We start from the raw sequence: 17,814 nt of genomic DNA on the forward strand, positions 1-17,814 counted from the left end.
CCCCGGCTACTAGAGGGCAGAGGGTTTTGCTGGGATCGGCATATAGGCAGGTCCTAGCGACTAAGAAGGGCCACGTATCGGGCTCAGCGAGTTGACCTGCTGCAGCAAACCTTGTTATCACACCACATCCTGCAGAAGGATCTGGGTGTGTGTTGGAGGGGACCGGGTATGTTATTTTGCATTGCCTACCTTGGATGGCCAGGTGAGCGTCCCTCCTTCCTCGATCAGGGCAGCGATCATCCTCTGGTTGCCGTGGCGAGCAGCAACATGCATGGCCGTCTCGCCGTTCTGCAGCCCATCGGGGCAAGGCAATGAGTTACATCCACCCATTTCATCCCACCTGGACCCCCCCCCGCTTAATGTGGCTCCTGCCTTTACCTCCTGCTCCACGTTGGCGTCAGCTCCGCTGTTCAGCAGCAGCTCCGCCACTTTCTCTCCTTCCTGGACGCGGGCTGCGATGTGCAGGGGGGTCTCCTCTGCCTGCAGAAGGCACGAATACCCAGAGAAGCACAATCATCGCTGCCCCCATTGAACCCTGCTCTCCTCCATGCCTTGCATCCTGGGCCTTTGGTCGCCCCGGCAGAAACCTGCTGTTCTGACTGGGTGGATCTCATGCCCGCGTGGCACAGGGGAGTCAAAGAGATGGAGAAATCCAGCCTGGCATTTTTCATGTGCTCATTCAAGTCTCTGGTATCCATCCCTCTCTTCCAGTGGCTTTGGGAATCTCCTTGGGCTTTCCTGGATCTCAGGACATGACTCTAGTCTTCTAGCCTACCCCACTAGCCTGTGCCATGTGAGAGCCAGCCCCGCTTCTGGTCTGTGGGCTCCAGCTCGAAACTTCTCCCTTGGGCTCAAAGTCACTGTGACAGTTGTGCCTCCCTAGGGCCGCCTATTCATGGCCCCGCAACACCAATCAAGGCCCAACCGTCCGCCTTCTCTCCTGCCATGCCTTGTTGTTATTTTGATTGATTGGAAGATCTTAATCAAACGGGAGGCTGCCTATTTTCAGTCTCAGTGCCTTAGGCACTATCTGCCACTCCTTTCCTCCCCTTATACCGCAGCCCAAGCCTCGCAGATGGTGCTGGTATGAACTGACTTGGGCCTTGTTATTATGTCTCGGCCCTTCATTTGCTCCCAGGGCTCCTCGCTGCCCCTCCTCACTCTTGGGGCTCCTCACTGCCCCCCTAGCTCCAGGGCTTCTCGCTGCCCCCTTTAGTCAGGCCTCTTGCTGCCCCCTAGCTCTGGGGCTTCCTGCTGCCCCCTTTAGTTTGGCTTCTTGCTGCCCCCCCTAGCTCCTGGCTGGGCCAATGCACCCCCAAACAAAGCTGTGCCCTCTCCGGCGCCAGGAGACCCCACGCTATCGTGGAGCTCCTATGAGGCCTCCTCCAACCCCTTATAGCCTCACCCGGTCCTCCGGCGAAACAGAAAATGCAAAACGCAAAGCCCCCGGGCTACAACATAAAACCTAGACCGTTCTGGTCAAAACACGAATCTCTCCCTACCAGAGAGAGAGCGAGCGCATCGACCCCAGCAGGAATCAGGGGATGGTCCAACCGTCAGCGCTCTCCCCTTTGTTCTGGCTGAGTTCCTCCTCCCTCGGCTGCCAGAGGGGAACTGCCCTCCTGGCCTTCTGCCTGGGCTTAAGAAGGGCTAAGCTCCGCCCCTTCCTGGCTCTAGGTTTCCCTGGTTGCTAGGGCAACCAGCACCTGCACAGTCCTGGTGACTGACAGCTGCGCTTCTCCCCTCCCGCCACTAGGGGTCTCTCCTGAGCCGTTCCTGCTCTCAGCTGCAGGGCACCCGAGAGCTCTGCGACAGTCACTTTGCATTTTCATCTCATTCGCCAAACTGATCCCATCCACCGCTTGTTTTTAACCAGCCCTTGTCCCGACAATGCCAGCGGAGGATCGGATCCACCGGGTCCTGGCATGGCACCCACTCCAGTGACACGGCATCTGCTCGGCAGTTTCATCCCATCCCTCTCCACGGCACTGGGCTGCCCCTTCGAAAGCCGACGTTATCCATGGAAACCTGGACAGGCATCAGCTTCCCGTCCTATTAACTTAATGAGCTAAACCAAGGTGAATCACTACAAAGGGAGATGGCCGAGCTCCGGTAGGGTCTTCACAGGAGTGGTTCTTACATGGTATAAAACAACATCTCGCCTCTGATTTTCAGGGTTGCATCAGGTCACTTGGGAAATATCCCCCAGCCTATAGGCCTGGATACACCAGGTTTATACCAGTGTAAGTGATCTTTAAAAGGAGTGTACAGACAATACAAACCTACGCCACTGTAACTTAGTCATGTCAGGTGTAAAATAGGGCCGGGAAAAATCCAAGTTAAAATTCACTGGTGCAAGCAACACCCTTCTCAATGTCACCGCTTATTTTGGGGCAGACACTTGCTCAAGACACTCCCTGCTTCATTGCTGCTCAGTGGGGATACCTGCACTCCTGTCTGCCCCCGAGCCTGGTGGTCATTACATTAGTGACTAAAACAGATGCAAACTAGGCTGGTGCAAACATGCAGTGTGTCGAGGCCCGGACAGATTTTGCTCTTGGGGTTTTCCCATCACTCCCTGGTCAGCCCCTCGGCATCCCTGGCAATGCCCTTTAGCCACTGCCACGGGCATCTTTGCTGCTGGCTCTCGCACCCCTGTGAAGTGCAGCTTTGCTTGGGGACACCTTGTTTTTCCAGCATCGAGGGGTTCCAGCACAGTGGAGCTGGCTACGGAGATCCTCTTAGCTTTAGCAAATCATTGGTGATCTCTCCCAGCTAGAGACACCCCAGCATTTCCTCTGGAGGCTCCGTTTGCGTAGGCAGGGTTTGCAATGCCCCCTTGCACAGGAGAATGTGCTGGCCACCAGCCACCACATCCGGAGGATATCTGAGCTGTCCTCGGAGCCGACCAGGTTGGGGCATGTGGTGCTGCAGTGCCCTCTCGTGCACGTTTGCTGCAACACCGCTGCAGCCCAGTCAGGACCAGCAACCTGCTGGGGTTTGAAACCCATCCACCCCGGGGAAGGGAGGCGGCCCTGCAACACAGCACAGAATGGCATTGCAGGAGATCCTTTCCCAGCCTGTGCCCCCATTATGCCAGGCATCAAGCAGCCCTCAAACTAGATGCCAATAGGGAAGCTCACGCCACTGCTACAAAAGTGCAGGTGTGCAAAGCACTGACTGCAGAGGCTGGTGAGGGAGAGTCCCAAATCTTACCCTTACCTGGCCTCCCTTGGGCTGGACCTGTGCCCCAGAGCCCAGCAGGGTCTGGACCACCAGCGGCCTGCAGTGCTGGGCAGCGACGTGGAGGGCTGTGTAGTTCTCTCTGGTGCGGGCATCGACCTGCGCTCCCTTCTGCAGCAGGGCCTTCACCACAGCAGCGTGCCCCATCTTGGCAGCAGCATGCAAGCAAAGCACCCCTTTCTGGAAGAGAGGCACAATGCTTAAGGGCAGTCGACCCCTTCCAACAGGGCTGTGAGGGTGAGGGGGAGCAGGGGAGCTGCTGGGGCAGGATTGCATCGCCAGGGATTGTACCGGGGAGGTAAGAGCCAGAGCCTTGACAGCTGCAAAGAGGATCTGTACAAAGCTGCTCAAGTGAGCTTTGCAGGGGCTAGCTCCCAAACTAGTTGTAGCAGGGCAGCCGCCACGCTGATCCAGGCCTGGCGCTAGCTTGGGTACCTCGGCCTGGCATGCCTGAGGATGCTGCTGCTCGTTGAGCTGATCACCGAGACATGATCTCAGGGAAACAAGAGCTTTTCCAAATGACAGGCTCCATCACAGCAGCTGTCCCTTGGTGGGTTTATAGGGTCAGTTTACAGCTGTTGCCGGCCTAGATTACATACGCTTCTCTTTTACCCACCACTTTTCGCTACTGGTAGAACCGAGAAAGCAGGACAAACTCTCTCATCCCCTCTGTACCAGACATAAGCAGGGGGTCAGACCAATGGTCCAAACCTGGGTAGGAGAAAGGCTGTTTTCCACCCCAAACACATGTTCAGTAACTCGAGCTTTGCCCGGAAACTTGTGCCCTGGTCTCGCAGCTACCATCAGCTCTGCCTGCCTCTCCAAGCCAGGTTACCTTGTTGGGCATGTGCAAGGGGACTCCTTTCTTCAGGAGAGCCAGGGCAGTATCCAGGTGCCCGTGCTCAGAGGCAACATGGAGGAGAGTGCTGCCATCCTGCAGGGAACAAGGGCAGCATGAGTTGGGGAGGACACAAGGATCTCTGGACTGGGAGAAGGGCTCATCGTTGAACGACCGGGAAAAGGAGCCATCTCCGCACTTCTCCCCGCGTGTCTCAGCCATGATGCACTTCCCTCCTTCCCCCATCCACCTGCCCGCTGTACCTTGGGGAATGGGCTCCTCCCTCACTGCAGTGGCATTTGGGGTCCTTGTGGCTGGCCCACCTGTTAATCCTAGTGCTGGAGCAGAGATGCAACATGGGCATCATGGCTAGAGCGGACATGTGCAGCACGGGGGGGATGGCAGAGCGCCATGCCAGACTTTAGCCTCTATGACGGGGCCAGCAGAGAAGCTGGCACTTGTAGTGGCACTTGTCATAGTTTCATAGTTTCTAGGGTCGGAAGGGACCTGAGCAGATCATCAAGTCCAACCCCCTGCCACAGGCAGGAAAGGATGCTCGGGTCAAATGACCCCGGCACTTATCAGTTGGCACTTGCAGCGGTCGGGTTTTACCCCCTTGCCAGGCCAGCCACTGGAGGGCAAGATGCTTCATCAGTGGGTGACAGTGGAGTTGTCACCATATCATAATCATAGGTACCAAATATCCAAGGAGGGAACTGGGCTGATTTAATCTGGAGAAGAGACAACTGAGGAGGGATTTTGTAGCAGTCTTCACCCTCCTGGCAGGGGGGCTGCAAAGAGGATGGAGCTGGGCTGTCCTGAGTGGGGGCAGATGGCAGGACAAGGAGCAATGGGCTCAAGTTGCAGCAAGGGAAGTTTAGGTTAGATATTAGGAAGACTTTTCTCACCAGGAGGGTAGTAAAATACTGCAACAGGTCACCCAGAGAGGTGGTGGACTCTCCATCCTTGCAGGGTTTTAAGCCTTGAGTAGTCAAAGCCTTGACTGGGGTGATGTAGTTGGGGCTGGTCCTGCTTTAAGCAGGAGTTTGGACTCGATGGGAGCTCCTGAGGTCCCTTCCCACCCCCATTTTCTATTATTTCCATGATTCTATGATTAATTTTAAGGTGCATTACTCATCAGAAATAGATATTGCCCCAAGCTGGATTTAATACGGTCATGTTGGGCCTCCATTTATAACTAATGCTGAGCTACATTCAGTTTTATCATTTTTATGTTTGTGTGAATCACAGTATTTGGTATGAATGTACCTGACAAAAGCTGTGAGGGCTGAAGACAACAATTAAAGAAATTGCTCAGAAGCTGATTCTTATTAGAGAAATGGTGAGACTTTCTGTTTAATTTCTTGTGCGATTCCTGTCTCCATAGTTGTCAGTTATTTCTTCTTATATGATCTCCCCTGTGTCATAAATCTTATTTCTGCATTATGCCTCCCCCCTTGTGGGGAGAGCCATTTCGGGATGGTCGACAATTACAGACATTTAATTTTCACAGAGAGAGCAGACCACGTATTTCATTTCTTTTGCCTCATTTCTGAGATCTGGCAAGTTCACAGAGGCTCTCTTCCCTGGAGCTGCAAGGTTTGGTCAGGGGCTGGCGAGACTGAGATTTCTGCCTCCAGAGCCAAAATCTAGTCTGGACCCTAAAGTCACACAGCAGAAATTGGGGAGAGGCCTAGACCTTCTTGGGTGAACTCTAGGGATTGAGAGACAGGGCTTTTTATAAAGTCCTTGTGCAACTCTACACTTCAATAACTTTGGATATACACCTGCCAGAAGCAAACTATCAATGGGGATTGAAAGCATAATTCGTCAAGTATATTAGCATAGTGTAAGCTATGCATGGGGTAAGGATCACAAATGCAATTCATGAAATCACTCAGCAGAAACTGGAAAATGTTTTCGACGAGTTAGAAAATCGGATCAAACAATGTATCATGAAAGATGGCGGTTGTGGTGAAGTCCAGAAATTTGAGCTGTATTGTGTTAAAACTTAACGAATGATGCTTTCAATCGCCATTCACAGCTTGCTTCTATCATGTGTACATCCAAAGTTATTAAAGTTTAAAGTTGCACAAGGATTTTAGAAACACCCTGTCTTTTCAGTCCCAAGTTGAACCTGTCACACTTTGTGCCTGTAACGCAAACCTCTTTAATAACCAGGTCCTGCTAAGAAAGGCAGTTGCATTGCCCAGAGAGGGAAAGCTGCCTAATTCCCCATCTTTTTGTGGTATATGTTAGCTCCTATTATTTAAGTACACATGGCCACCAGCACCATGAAACTCCAAACTCAAATTGTTGGGACCAGGGTACACAGTCTAGAGACAGGTCCCAGTTGAGGCCAGGACCAAGTGGACACAAGTCACGGTCTCTTCAGGCCAGGACATACGATGTAGTGGCTATGCAGTGGTATGGACGTGGGCACCTACCTTGGTGCGAGCCAGCACGTTGGAGTGAAACTTCTCCACCAGCAGCTCCACGACATGTGTGTGGCCTTGCTCTGCAGCAAGGTGTAGAGGGGACCTGCCCATCTGCAAGCAAAGGAAGCATCATGCTGACATTTCCTTGGGGGAAAATCCAAATAATTTTAATTGGGCAGTAGCAAAGCAACTTCTAATGGTGTTCTCGAGTCAAAGATGGCACCTCAACATTTCCCAATCCATCTATTCCAGTTCAGCATGTTGTACCACCCTGAAGCTTTCAGTCATTCAAAATTAAACTGTATTTCAGAACAAGCCCATTCCCTCCTGCAATCAAGCTCCCTGGTCAGACTCCGTGATACATCTGCAGCCACATGACACCAGGCTATATGTGAAGTCCTACGCGTCGCGTGGTACACTATGCCACTCGGACAGGAATCTGTGTTGCCCAAACTACAGCTCCCATAAGGCAGCACGTCACTGTAAGAAATGCAATCTAATGTTGAAACATTTTGAGCTCATCAAACATAAAACCTTTTGTTGCAGAAGACAGAAACTTTTTACAACAAACTTAGCACAACTGCAGTTGTCCCATGGAATAGGATGCAGAATAGGATGCAATTCACCACCAGCTCTAGGGAAGATTGCAACAACCAACTCATTGCCTCTGGGTACCAGGCAGTCAAAACTTGTGCTTATTAGGTTAGGCTTAACGTGGACCACCAGCCCTTAGTTGTTCGACCCACCCGCCCATCCGTTACACCTTGCTTGGTACTGAAGTACAGACAGAAAGGATTTCACTAGCACTGTCTGAATCAGCCAGTTTCCTCTTAGCATCCCACTTGGAACACATCTGAAGTCACCTTGTCTGTTGTATTAGGATTGGCTTTGCAGTGATGGAAGAACTTCACCAGGGCTTCATGGCCTTCCCAAGCAGCAAGATGCAGAGGAGTCTGACCTTCTTCCTACAACAAAAAGAGCATCAGGACCCTCTGATTCCTCAAACAGGAAAACATAATGAGGTAGTCGAGCTGCTCCAAGAAGAGCCTGCAAGCTGGAGCAAGAGGATTTGGGTACCTGAGGCTGTCATTGTACTGCACTGTTATTCCTCTGCCCCAGAAAGCTGCTGATGGCAGTCAAGGAAGCAACATGTGACGTGTGTCTGCTCTACCCTTAGAAATAACCGGAGGGCCTGGACAGGCAACATGTTTATACCAGCATAAATAAGAAAGGGACAGACTACAAACCCTTACCCTGGAACATGGCACATGAGGCCATTTCACTTGGCAAGCCGCAGGGACTGGGCTGCTCGCAGCAGGCAGCAAGGAGGCTGCAAACCTTGCTGCGAGCATCCTGGGCTCTGCGTGTGCAGCCAGAGCCTGGTTTGCAGCGGAGAAAGGGCCAGCCCTCCTCCCTGTGCCCTGTGCCCCAGTCCCTTCCCTGCCACGTTCCCGGGTGCATGCCTGCAGCTGCCACCACCAAGGAGCGGGGGCAGGACCCCGGACCCCAGTGCAACTGCTTGCAGGCTTGCAGCTGCCTGCTGCGGGCTCCCCGGTGGGAAGCGGGGCCTTCCCAGAGCCCAGGCTGCCCATGAGCCTGCAAGCGACTGCACTGGGGTCAGAGGCCTGGCCCCGCTCATTGCTGGCAGCGGCTGCACACGTGCCTCGTGTCGGACAGCAGGGAAGAGGCAGGGGCTTTGCCACCGCTACAAGGATCAGGCCTCTCAACTCCCCCGCCATCTACCCCGGCACGCCAATATTTTCAAAAGCCGGGTGGCTGGGGCTTGTGGCACTTAGCCCCAAAATGTTCCTAAGCCCTGCCTTACACCATGGCAACTTCATCTAATTTGGGGTAGAAGAATCAGAGGTAAAATTACACCAGTGTTAGGTACAGCAAGGTAGGTGTCGTGTGTCTGCAGCTTGCCTGGGGTGTCGTTGCAAGGAAGGTATGACCCCCCCCCCTCCCAACCTACTGGCAAGGCATGGGAACAGTAGATTAGCTAGTTACTTTGGGACGAGCTGCTCTGGGTCCTGGTGCACAAAGCCAATATGAAGTGTGCTGGTAGAGGAGCGTTGCATGCCCAACCCCAGAGTGCAGTTACCGGCTGTGCTGGAGATGCCTCTGCCTGGAAAAGGCCTCTTGGCTATGTCAGCTTCTAGAGATACAGCAGCTGTCTAGCACTGGGGATGTGCAGCTCTTGCCTTCGCAAAGGCAGACCCAATTTCCAGCAAACAGGACCTATTTGCAGGACTGTCTCCTCTCCTCCCCTTGCAGCTTATTTCAAGCCTGTGGAAAAACTCATCTGCTTCAGTGGGGCTTTCAACAGTACTGTGGATGATCCCAGACCATCGCCCTACTCTCATTCCCCTGATTTCTCTTGGGAAATTCCCTGTGGTCTCCATGCCTTGATAGCCAGGACTTCATGGCATGGACACAGGCCAGTGCCTCTTGTTATAATAGGTAAGGAACCTGAAACCCTCTCTCCTGAGCACATAATTATGGACCCAAAGGCCAAGCCCTTGCCTGGAGCTACAGTGGAGCCTTCTTTTGCTTCAGGATTAAGAAAGCTTCTGCCATACCCCTGAGCTCAACTCCATTGATCCATGAACCAACCAAAGCAAATCTGTGAACACGTTCCCCTTGGCTTTGGTCTCCTCCTCGGCCCTGAGATGGCTGAGGGTGCCCTGAACGAGGTAGCCCCTGCAAAAAATGGTTAGTTTTGTGCACGAGCAAATATGTGAATTGACCATGTCTCTTGACCTTGCTGCTTTACTGGCCCATAGCAAAGTAACTGGAGAACACAATTATTTTAACCCTTCCTCATTGGCAGGATTATAGGCTGGAGACTGTATTTGGACCAACAGGTTCATTTAAAGGCAGCTTCCTCGCTGTGGCATGGAGAGGGAAATGTGGGAAGGATTCGGACCACGACAGACCTGTCAACACTAAGATGACAAGTGCTAGTGCTCCATCTGATGTGGCTCTGGAAGCCTAGCAAGCTCCATTTGTCTTGGCATTAGGCCTAATACACTTAAGGACCCTTTATAAATAAGCCAGGACCTTTTGGACTCACTGTTCTGCAGACTTGCTCTGTTTATCTGACTGCTTGAGTTGGTCCTCACATTTTTTAATGAAAACAAACCTCTTGTCAGGGACGTTTTTCTTCTGGGATCTGTGCAAAGACTCACAAAGGGGCAACTGGTTTCAGGGCAGGATGTTTCTCCTTATTTCTAGTATCTGGCCCCTTGCACAGGGAGCCTAGCCCAACTTCTGTGGGACTGACTAACATGATGGATCCTTGCATTTTTGCTCAGTGACATCAAGGCCCCCTGCCTAGAGCCGCACTGGCAATCATCAGACCTTTTCCACAACCTGATAGCGTTACATGACTTGCAGCTTCGGTGCAGCTCAAGAGAGATTTTATAGTGGGATAAAGATAGCCCAAACTCCTAGCTCTGCTGATATCATTTGGAGTTGGTTACTGGCTCCGGGAGTGGTGTGAAATGGGGGAATCCCAAACTCAAACCAGGTGTCGGGGAGAACTCCAGAGGTCTGTCTACACTAAATGCTTAAATAACCCCCTGGGGAGCGTGCACTGTGGGTCACCTCCATGCCTGATTCACGGAGGATCGGAGTCCGTGACCACTGCTGCAAGGGAAATCTGGATGTCATTGGTTTGATCCATCTGTATCTGCCAAGACATAGCTGCTTAATTTTCATCATTACCAAGTAAAGGGTGCATTAGCTCTGTTGTTGACAGGCCTGGACTAATGTTACTCCACACAGCCAAAAACAGTTAAAAACAAGCTTGAAGCAGCTGAGTAGTTGTAAAAATACTGGGTGCAATGGTAGAGCAGCTAAGGCATTTCACTAGGGAGTCAGAGGGGGAGTATAATCTTCGGTTGATCCTAGCAGTGTGGGGGTATTGGGCCCACCAGACTGGGGAGCCAAAGGTGGCTGGACAGACTGCTGGCCATAAAACCCCAAGCAGAGCTGTTGTCTCAGGGACTGGGGTGGCCTCAACCCTTCTAGCCTAAGGAGCCTCCTCAGTTTCAACATGGCAAATATTTACCATAATCCTTCTGATACAATTCAGATGCAGCTGTTTAGAGGATGGGTTTTTAGGGACAATTTGGTACGTCACAGTAACCACCTGAGTTTGTGAAACTTTGCCCCCAGGCATAGGTGCATCCAGGATTTACTAAAGCAGGGTATAGCACACGGGCCCTAACACCATCGGGGAGGGAGATGAGGTCTGGGCAGAGCTCCTGTGTCAGTGGGGGACACCATGAAGCCAGACAGGGAGTGGGTGCATGAAGAGTGGACCCACCCCTGGCTGATACCACTGCTGCTGTCCCCAGCTGATCTGGGGGCAAGAGAGGGTGCCAGAGCTGCTCCTGCCCCACTCCAGCGGTGCAGAGAGCCAGCCTCGACTAGGGACAGCAGCAGCACACAGCGTCCTCCTTCCAGCGCCTGGTTTCTGCCCATCCCTCTCCCATAAGTGTTGCCCACTGGCCAGGAGCGCTGGAAAGAGAAACCCATGTACTGCTGCTGCTGCTGTCCCCAGCTCAGCCCGGCTCCCTGTATAGCTACTCCCTGTGGCATGGGGCATGAGCAGCTCCCGAGCTTCCCCTGCGCCCAGATCAGCCAGGGACAGCAGCAGTGCTGGTGGGATGGGTGTGCGTTCACCCTTCCTAAATCCACCCTGGCTATGTCCTCATCTAGGAACTGCTTACACAACTTTGGGTTCAAGCTACTTTGACCAGGAGCCTTCACTGTTTAGCTACGCAGGAGTGGAGGCCTCAAAGCTAAGCAGGCAATATGCTGAATATTACAATCAGGTTCACTAGTTTAGTCTTGGTGAACGAGCAGGGGCCAAGACCAAGACTCAGCTCCTTTTAAGTGTGATGGTAAAAACTCACTCACTAGTGTTTGTGCAAAGGGAACCTGAAGGAGGCAGAGACTCAAGAGCAGAAACACTTGTTTTCACGCTGAACACCTACTGATGGGAGCTCATGATAACAGCCACCAACCACGTACTCCCACATCCCGAGGACCCATACTCACATTTGGGCAGTCCACCCCAGCTCCACATTCCACTAGGATTTTTGCTATTTCAACATCTTTCTTCCTGCAGCTCAGGTGCAACGCCGTGTTGCCATATCTCTGTAACGAACAAACAAAGCTTTGCCTACTGATCAGTCCCTGGTTCTCAGAAAACTGCAACCAACCACTGCAGTATCAATCATCCTGATATGACATGTCCTGGCTAATGGGATACCCTTCAAGAGTTGGAGTGGCTTTTTGTATCGTTTTAAATTCTTCAGCTGTTATCTGTGGCTAATATTGCTCAATGCACACCCCCGTCACCACAGTGCACTGCTCAGAAAGCTGGTCCCAGGCAGCTGCAGACCATAGAGGACCTAGCTGACTGGGCAATCAAAAGGTAATGGCATGGCTTTGGTTCAAACAAGGCACGGCATAAGAGCATGGGACAGCTCAGCTGAGGCTTCACAGTCCCTGCAATCACCAGTGCCATCCTCAGGTGCTCCAGACTCAGAGCCACCACCCTCCCAACCCCGAGTCAATTCGCCCAAGTCCCTGCCTGAATCAAGGTTCAGTCCCCCCAGGATTTGAACCTGTATTCCCCACATCCTGGCTGGGCACCCAAACTACTCCTAGTCACTCAGTCTGTTCAGTCTCCCTGCTTGCCTCCCTGATCCAGGTCCTCACAGACCCAAGACAAAATTTAGGGTTTGCAAATCAGCATTTTCCAGTGAAAAGCTGTTCTGGCAGATACTTCCAGACCAGCTCAGCTCTGGAAAGGGAGAAGGGATTCTTCAGGCCAGAAGAGGGAACAAGGGATAAGCATAGACGGGATGCCCTGAAGGTTAAAATTCAGAGGCCAGCCCCTTGGGAATGCAAATCACTGCAGATGAGGTGATCACCCAAACCCTCGCCAGCTGCAGGGTGCTGTGCGGCTGATGTGGAACGAGCTGTCATGTGGCTGGGGCCTGGTACTGCCAATTTAGGAGGACAGAGTTATAACAAGCCCTTTTCTGTGATGCAGAAGTCAGTAAACATGTCAGGCACAACTGCCCAGGCGAGGGTGCGCAGAGGTGGTGGTGGGGTAGTAAGCACGTGTAACAGGACCTTTTCCTGTGCTCTCAGCTGGGCCTCAGCGTGTGCCGAAAGCAGCTCCTTGCAGACCCCTGGATTCCCAGCTTCCACCGCTAGACAGAGTGGCAGGCAGCCGTCCTGTGAAGGGGACACAGCGGAGCAGTGGAGGGGGTTGCTTGGAGGTGTAGCGAGCTCTTTCAGTGCCCAAGGTAGACGTGTGCTAGAATAACGCTGAATTATGCTGACCTGAGGGGAGCAGGGTGGGAGGGTTGGGGTCTTACCTGCCCTGGTTCTCTGCGGCAGCTGCCACTGCGGCAGCTCCTCTTGCAGCAGCATTGTCTTGGGTTGCTGCAGCTTGGGGACAGCCTGCCCACACACCGGCTGCAGCAGTCTCACAATGTGGGCTCCTTGGGCGATTCCTGGTACCCCGTGTGTTCCCCCTCACCCCCGTACAGGGCTGTGCCGCCTGAATCCCAGGGGGGGACTCCAAAATACTCACTTCACACCCACTAAAACAGTTCCACTGCTAGATATGGGGCTCTTCTTGCCTAGCTCGGATGGCTGGTGACACAGGGCTGCACCTGCTGCGGCCAAGGCTCTGGGGAGATGAGGCCATTCTGGTGCCCCCTCTAAGCTGGCCCCATCACCCCCATCATTATGCTACTGCTGGAGGTCCAGTACAACCCTGCAGGCTGCTGCATTGGTGCCTCATCTCCAGGCTGCCTGTGTGGGGAGGATCCTCTAGCCCCATCCCCACCCAGAGAGGGGCCCTGCTTACCGTGTCCGGGTTGAGCCTGGCATCTTTGTGAGAAGCCCTCAGCAGGGTCTGCACCACACCGACAGCCCCAAGAGGGCGGAGAGCCGCATAGTGAAGAGGCAGCTGCTCCTTGGGCTGCAGGGAAGGAAAGAGAGATGCCCCCTGACACCTGCTGGGTTTTCCAGTTGCTCATTGACCTGTGAGCACCAGGCACGCACGGGAACAAAGGTACGAGACAGCCCGAGGGACCTCTCTCTCCTCATAGGATGCAGCATCTTCATTCACCACGAGGGCAGCTCAAGACCACAGTTCACCCTGGACACTTCGGGGCCAGCAGAAGAGAGATTCACTCCCTGCCCGGGAGACAACCAAAGAGGAAGAATAGATCGGGGCTACAGTGAGCAGTTAGGGCTGGTTTCTGGGCAAGCTGCTATGAAGTCCTAGGCATCCCGAGGTTGTCTACACCAGGGGTAGGCAACTATTTGGGCTCAAGCGCCACTTAGGGAGTTTTGGTGAGCTCTCACGGGCCAGGTCAGCACTTCCTGCTCCCCCCAGAAACAGCTCATCAAAACTCCCTAAGTGGCTCTGCTCCATGCTGGGTTGAGCAGCTGGGATGGGGCTGCAGGCAGGTTGGGAGCGGCATCCAGGAGAGGGATAGGTGGCCAGGGCCAGGGTTGGGATCTTGGGGTGGGGTCAGCGTGGGGCTGGGGACGAGGGCAGAGCTGTAATCTGCTCCCCGCACACCCCTGCCTGTGGAGCCAGCACCTGTTGCAGGGATGTGCGGGAACCGCATTGTGGCTCTGCCCTAGGCCCCAGCCCCGGCCCCGGCCCCATGATCCCAGCCTCATCTGCCCATACCACTCATGGACAGCGTTCCCTGCCTGGCCATGTGCCCTGCCCACGTGCATCCTGCCCCTAATGGTAAGTGCAGAGCGGATGGGCCAGGGTGCCTGGGCAATGGGTCTGGGTCTGACAGTGGCTTGAATATGACGCGAGCTGAAATTTAGCTAGCGTGCTGGGACAAACACTCCTGCCTTTAGTTAAACTGCAACGACTTCTTCCAGGTGCAGCGGTCAGGATCTGGGCTTTGCATCACCTCTGCAAGCCGTGTGTCCGTGGCGGAGAGACACATGCCATGGCATGCGCTAGGCCTGTGCGAGTAGGCAGCTATCCGATCCGGCTTTGGATCCAGCTGCTTGGGATGCCAGCGATCCGATCCAGGGCTCTGGACCGGGTTCCTGCTTCGAGCTGGCCGGAGCGGCTCCAGAGCTTCGGAGCCACCTCGGAGATCCGGCCATAGGGTATATCAATTAAATATCTATAACTTTGTTGTCTGATTTGGAGGCAACTTGCAAGGTGGTAGCCTCTGCTGAGAGTAGGAAGTCTGCCAAGTGTCAAGAAGATCAGTGCAGGGGGTTGGGAGGAACTGTACCCCAAATTCTTGAAAGCAAAACTCATGTCACATGTATGTGTTACACCACAGAGGGGTGAAAACTGCAGGGGTGGTGGCCCCTGGTGAGGCTACAAATCCTCTGTTGGCAGGGGAGAGGAGCAGTAGCATGCACAGCAGTGTGCAGGAAGTGCAGGATGGGCCGGTTTTGCTTGCAGTGGGTTTCCCCCCAACAAAAAACATCCTTGCAGACCTCAGGATCCTGGCAGATATGCAAGTGAGGGTGCGATGGGATCTGATGCAGGATCCCCACAATTTCACTTCCTGCCATGCAACGTGCCCCAAGATGTGCGCCAGCGGCTAGGATCCCAGAGCAGCCTCCCTGGCTGGGAGCCCAGATCAGCTGACAGTGTTTCTAGTCACCGGAGCACACCCACTGGCTGGGAGCTCCAGCCTGGCCAACGTTCAAGCAATGGCGTGATGGGAACTGGCCGCAATGTTAAGATACATTTTTTTGTCACAACTTTGGGCTCATTCCTTGTTTTATCACTTCATTAATTGCTCTCACATCATTAATTGCATTAATGTGTTGCTGGTTAACAACTTAAGACGTGTTTAACTGGTTAATCGCATCCTGGTTCTCTCTGGCAGGCCTTCCCTTCACACGTCCAGCTTCAATTTGGCTCTCACCTGGAGCAAATGATTTTGAATTAAAAGAAATGTGGGGGCCTGCTATTGCTCCCACTTCTCTTAGCCAGGGAGGGATGCTTACACAAGTTGAAAGGCCTTTAGATAATTATATCTGTTATGAGTATAATTTGTCACAGTTATGCTGGGCAGGAAGGAGTTTTACCCATGGGCGTTCTTGCCTTCCTCTGTAGAGGGGCTGTAGACCTCTGCCTTGCATTTCTCAAGTGTATTTTAACAACTCTTTGCAGCAGCAAGACATTGGCCACCATGGTCTTCCTGCTTTAGCTGTGGGAGATCAGGGTGTTATGCCTCATGGTTGCATCAGGGTTGACTGTGGAGCTTTGCTAATAGGTGATACAATGGATTTGTATACGATGGTTTGGATAGGGATGATCCTGCCTCTGGAGGGTGGAGGAGGGTGGACTATAACTCTTGGAGATCCCTTCCACCTGTACTTTTCTTTGATCCTTTGATGATTTCCTAAAAGCATCCTTTGATCCTTTTAGGTTCTTACCTGGATCCCTATGGTTGATCCAGGTAGGATCTAAGAAATGCCCTACTAGGTCAGCCCACAAGTCCATCTAGGCCAGTACCAGATATTTCTCAGTGGCACTGGGTGCTTGCTAAGGGGAAAGAGTATTTATGTAGGGTCCTTCTAGGCTGATTCACTCCCTGCCTCTCCTCCCCTACAGTTTCTCATATTCAAAGGCCTAGGGAGTCCTCACCTGGGGGCTATACCCCTAACTCTCATTTTAATATCCACCAGTGGACCTATTTTCCCTTTTGAACATGGTTAAATTAATCAGCCTTAGTCTAGTGGCATAAAAGTGACTTAGAGTTATTGCCATTCAGAAATGGGAATAACTATCCCAGTATAAGTGCATTTCTGCGATAGAAATATGTCCACACTAGCCAGGCAGATTGCCTTGCAAACCAGGCCTGGGTGGCTAAAGCGGTTCAGCTCTCTACTGCAGACAATCCCCATGGAAATGCTCAGCTTGGTATCGAAGCGCCGCCTTCTTGCTGCGAACTCCGCACACTCCTTTCACGTCAGCCCTACATAGGGTAGTGTGTGACTGCATTCGAGGGCAGCCTGATGTCAAGCAAACCAGAGAAGGCCAGCCTCGGCCCTCTTCCAAAACTCAGGTTGACTGTTACCTGGTCAGGGGGTGCCCATTCCCATTCCCACCCGGCCCTCGGAGAGTCGATTCTTTCCCTCTCCCCTGTTGTTATCACCTCAGTCGCTTGCCACGATACCCAAGGCTGCACCCACGGCACCCACTGCCCTACTTGCTTTCTTTGCTAAGTGTTGCCTCGGGCCAGTAAGCTGCATAATATCAGTGTCAATCTGAGATTAAAGAGACATGCGGGAAAGCAGCGGGGAAGCTTGTTTCACTGGGCAGCCGATGGAAACATCCACACGCACAATAGCTCCATTGAGTGCTGTGATCTGGCCCTTTGAAGTGAGCATCTTGGAGACAACGGTGCCGTTAAGGAGAGAAAGGAGAGTCTGTTCCCTCTTGTCCAGACCTAGAGATATGCACCGAAGGGTCTCATCCCTGGCAGGTGGATGGATACACATGGGCATGGGAGAGACTTGTCCAGCTGCTCAACCTCTACGGTTGCGGGAGCAACATGTCACGCTCTCACAGACCCAGCAAGCCTGTGGCTCTCGGGAAAGCGCTCCCTAGGCTGGTCTGTCCTCTGACTTTCAAGGCCACAAGTGAAGTAATGCAGGAGGTATTCCACTCAGCTCCTTCTTCGCCTACCACCAACCACCCCCTGCAAGCCTCAAGCTTGTACGCATCTTCCCACCCCAACCACTTTGCTTGGCTGCATGCGAGTCTCCTAGAAATAACACCATCCCGCCCACCCGCAGAGTGAGAGCACACTGAGGAGTGGGAAGTCAGTTTTGCCCAGGCCAATGGCTACAGAGTAAGAGACAACGAAGGGTGGGAGAAATGCCCTTCTCCAGACAGCAACAACGTGTGTGGTTGGTGATGGCTGTAACATGATACTTAGATTTCTTTTTAGGAATTGGCTCGTAGGTAGAATAGATCTGCATTAGAAGAATGGTTCAGGGGAATAGCAAGGATTAATTAGTTTCTAAAAGCCTGTTTGTGAAAAAGGTTCATAGCCTTCAAGGCAGACATTGGGGTCTGAGGCCAAAGGACAAACAGGCTGGCAGATTTGAACAGTGTTCCCTGAAAACCCATAGCAAAGATAGGCTTGCCACATTTCACAGGTTTCATAGACATCAGGGCTGGAAGGGACCTCGGGAGATCATCGAGTCCAGCCCCCCGCCCAAAGGGCAGGAAGTCAGCTGGGGTCATAGGAT

The 17,814-nt window shown here is 52.9% G+C and overlaps 1 protein-coding gene across 1 annotated transcript in view; it reads right to left on the minus strand.

The window, feature by feature from the left end:
* The window catches only part of LOC109318515 (serine/threonine-protein phosphatase 6 regulatory ankyrin repeat subunit A-like), a 67,155-nt gene that overhangs the window by 39,491 nt on the left and 9,850 nt on the right, over positions 1 to 17,814 (minus strand). Inside the window, exons 3-11 of the mRNA XM_019547868.1 lie at positions 13,418 to 13,531; positions 12,673 to 12,777; positions 11,587 to 11,685; positions 7,383 to 7,484; positions 6,529 to 6,630; positions 4,079 to 4,177; positions 3,223 to 3,423; positions 379 to 480; positions 190 to 288 (exon numbers count right to left, since the gene is read on the minus strand). Coding sequence (XP_019403413.1) covers positions 190 to 288; positions 379 to 480; positions 3,223 to 3,423; positions 4,079 to 4,177; positions 6,529 to 6,630; positions 7,383 to 7,484; positions 11,587 to 11,685; positions 12,673 to 12,777; positions 13,418 to 13,531 — 1,023 coding nt within the window. The remainder of the gene's footprint in view (positions 1 to 189; positions 289 to 378; positions 481 to 3,222; positions 3,424 to 4,078; positions 4,178 to 6,528; positions 6,631 to 7,382; positions 7,485 to 11,586; positions 11,686 to 12,672; positions 12,778 to 13,417; positions 13,532 to 17,814) is intronic.

The sequence above is a fragment of the Crocodylus porosus genome, unplaced genomic scaffold, assembly GCF_001723895.1.
Source record: "Crocodylus porosus isolate Cpor-Errol unplaced genomic scaffold, CroPor_comp1, whole genome shotgun sequence".
Classification (NCBI taxonomy): domain Eukaryota; kingdom Metazoa; phylum Chordata; order Crocodylia; family Crocodylidae; genus Crocodylus; species Crocodylus porosus.